This window comes from Microtus ochrogaster, unplaced genomic scaffold (genome assembly GCF_000317375.1).
Source record: "Microtus ochrogaster isolate Prairie Vole_2 unplaced genomic scaffold, MicOch1.0 UNK705, whole genome shotgun sequence".
Lineage (NCBI taxonomy): Eukaryota > Metazoa > Chordata > Mammalia > Rodentia > Cricetidae > Microtus > Microtus ochrogaster.
Window position 1 is genome coordinate 7,222 of NW_004949803.1, and position 3,481 is coordinate 10,702.

The following is a 3,481-nucleotide window of genomic DNA, read 5'->3' on the forward strand; positions in this document are numbered from 1 at the left end:
TTGGGTGAGGGTTGAAGGGGGAAGGGAAAGGCAGGGAGGTGAGCAGAGAAAAATGCAGAGCTCAATAAAAATCAATAAAACAAAACAAAACAAAATTTGTATATAAAAAGGAAATTTGCAATAATAAACATATATGGCAAAAATAAAGAAAAAAATTAAAATCCTGATTCATCCATCAAAAGTTGGCTCTTTAAATAACAAAATTAAAGCCAGGCAGTAGTGGCCCACACCTTTAATTCCAGCACTTGGGAGGCAAAGACAGGCTTATCTGTGAGTTTGAAGCCAGCCTGGTCTACAGAGTGAGTTCCAGGACAGTCAGGGCTACACAGAGAAACCCTGCCTCAAAAAACAAAAGAAAACAAAAGCCAAAAACAAAAAAATCAAAATTCACACTATCAAAATAAAAAAACCACACAAATGTAAACGTTTCAATAGATGGAGAAATACTTCATAAAACTCAACTTCCTTCAGGATAAACCCTCTCAGCAAATTAGAAATAGAAGAAACAGTCTCAATAAAGGGAATCTATAAAAACTATTACTAACATGAAACATGATGATGACTTTGAATATATTCTACATAGTACTAAAAACAATGAAGGATGTACATTTCTGTACTAGATCTAAATACAATATGATGGGCTCTAAAGGGAAGGGGGAAAAACAGAAACTTGGAAGGAGACAAGTCTGTTCTTCTTTTCCTTCTTCCAGTTTTCAGTGAGTTATTACTAAAATGTATTTATAATGAGGAGACAATGTGTGGATGAAATATACTCTCCTATCATCTAACCCATACCAGTGTGGTCCAACCCATCAGGAGTCCATGGGAAACATGAATGCCTTGCTAGTGGCCATTAGGTTTCATGCTAGTACATTAAATGATTCTTCAATTTCTGTACTCATTAACTCTCAGTCACCATCCGGTGCCAGGCAAGTTCTAAGACTACAACAGACAAGTAAGCAGCAAATGTCAGGAGACCTAATTGAAGCCAGTACCTTGTATTCTCAATCAGAGCTGACAATCCAACTAACTCATCAGAAATTGGCACTGAATCTCCTGTCCTACAGAGCGTCAACCACACAGGAAGTAGAGGCGGGGCAATGAGAACAGTAGAATTCTAGGAAGGAGGAAGCCCATATCCCCCCCCACCCCACCCCCTGCCCAGACCACTGAAGAAGCAGGATGTGACCTGCCCTGCTGAAAAAGGTACTGACAACAGCCCTATCCCTGGGTTCTACCTTGTAAGGTTACATTTACAAAGTCAACAGCTAAAGTAATGCTCCGCATGAGCAAGACACACTAATCTTTGCTAACTTACATCCACCCATGTTTACCATGACTTTGGCTTTGAAATGCTGTTTCTCACTTTTTCTAAGCCACAGTGACAATGGTGATAAGAAGTGTTGTCCTAATGACTGGCTTAGCAGCCAACAGCACTGGCTGCTCTGGCTGAGGACTGGAGCTCAAGTTCCAGCACCCATGTGGTGAATCACACCCTTCTCCAATGCCTCTCCTGGCCTCTGAGGGATATGCACACACACAAAACATGAACAACTCTAACGAACGTTTTTATGTATATATATTTTATTTATTTTTATTTTATGTTCATTGGTGTTTTGCCTGCAGGTATGTCTGCGTAAGGGTTTGAGATCCCCTGGAACAGGAGTTACAGATAGTTGTGAGCTGCCATGTGAATGCTGGAAATTGAACCCCAGTCCTCTGGAAGAGCAGCCAGTGTTCTTAACTGCTGAGCCATCTCTCCTGTCCCCAAAAACAGTTTTTCTTGTTTGTTTTTCTTTTGTTTTGTTTTGCAAGACAGAGTTTCTCTGTACAGCCCTGGCTGTCCTAGAACTCACTCTGTAGACCAGGATGACCTTGAACTCGCAGGGATTTCCCTACCTCTGCCTCCCAAGTGCTGAGATTAAAGGCAAGTGCCACCACTGTCCCTTCTTTTAAAAAAAGAAAGAAATGTTGCTCTAGAGGTACACAGTCATGAAAGCAGGAAAACCACTGATACACATAAAAAAATTATAGACTCCTTAAAGTTAACTGAAACACAGAATCTCAGGGCTGGAAAGATGGCTCGGCAGTTAAGAGCATTGGTTGCTCTTCCAAAGAATACAAGTTCAATTCCCAGCATCTACATGGCAATTCACACCAATCTATAACTCCAGTTCAGGGAACCAGACATCCATGGCAAAACACCAATGCACATAAATTTCAATTAATTAATTAATTAATTAAAGAAATACTTTATTACCAGCCAGGTAAGTTTGAAAATGATAATGATATGCTGACAGAATTTTTCTCTCTTTTTTTTTCTTTCTTTTTGGTTTTTCGAGACAGGGTTTGTCTGTCAAACAGTCCTGGCTGTTCTAGAACTCACTTTGTAGTCCAGGCTGGCCTCACAAAGATCCACCTGCCTCTGCCTCCTGAGTGTTGGAATTAAAGGCATGCACAAGAATTTAATGTTAATTAAAAATAAAGTAAATGGAAGAATAAGAAATAACAGAATCCCACTGGCTTACAGAAAATGACTCCTCAACACTCAAGATACCTTCAAGTTTGCAATCTTTTATTATGATTAAAAGAGATTTCAAAATACTCAATACAGTCAGGTGATGGTAGTGCACACCTTTAATCCCAGCAATCCCACAAAAACAAAACACAACAATAATAACAATACTATGTAATGTACAGTTGCATACTCATGTGGCTCACATGAGAAAGTTACAGATCATATACAAAGTTAGGAACTACTCACTCATGTTCAAGGCAGCCATTCCTCCTTGTGGAGCTGCTGGGTAGACATTTGGTACATTTGCGGTCATAAAGTCTGCAATCTGCTGCAATGCCAACAGGCCTGTGGGATTCTTCCCCTTCTTAAACTGCTCTTGGATCATAGATTCCAGTTCTTCACAGAAGGCCTACAATGCATATTAAAATAGTCAAGCACCTTTGGGGGACCCAGAATGCACCTGTAACTAACTATCAGATAAATGTTTGTTTTCATCCAGTGCTTGAACAGCACACAGGGAACTCACATTTCACTTCTGAGAGTATGACCTGGTATAGTCTTTTTGGTAAGTCATTTAACAAAATAAAAGCTTAAAACTTAAAACAGAATTCAATTCATGGAAATCTATTTTAAGAAAATAATCAGGAATGTATTTAAAGACTTATTCATAAGGTAATTAATCTCGGCATCACAGATTTTAAAAAGTAGGCCACATTTCAGAAATTGAAGAACTGACTCGACACACTGGGAATTTTACAGATGTACTCAATGGGAAAAAAATCTTAAAAATTAAACAGCATAGGGGCTGGAGAGATGGCTCAGTGGTTAAGAGCATTGCCTGCTCTTCCAAAGGTCCTGAGTTCAATTCCCAGCAACCACATGGTGGCTCGCAACCATCTGTAAAGAGGTCTGGCGCCCTCTTCTGGCCTTCAGGCATACAGACAGAATATTGTATACATAATA

The 3,481-nt window shown here is 39.6% G+C and overlaps 1 protein-coding gene across 1 annotated transcript in view; it reads right to left on the reverse strand.

Moving 5' to 3' along the window:
* LOC101984287 (alpha-adducin-like) overlaps positions 1–2,927 on the reverse strand; it is a gene marked incomplete at both ends in the record, with an annotated part of 8,852 nt that extends 5,925 nt beyond the window's left edge. Inside the window, one exon of the mRNA XM_005372270.1 lies at positions 2,765–2,927. Within this exon, the coding sequence (XP_005372327.1) occupies positions 2,765–2,927 (163 nt within the window). The remainder of the gene's footprint in view (positions 1–2,764) is intronic.
* Between the last annotated feature and the right edge of the window lie 554 nt (positions 2,928–3,481).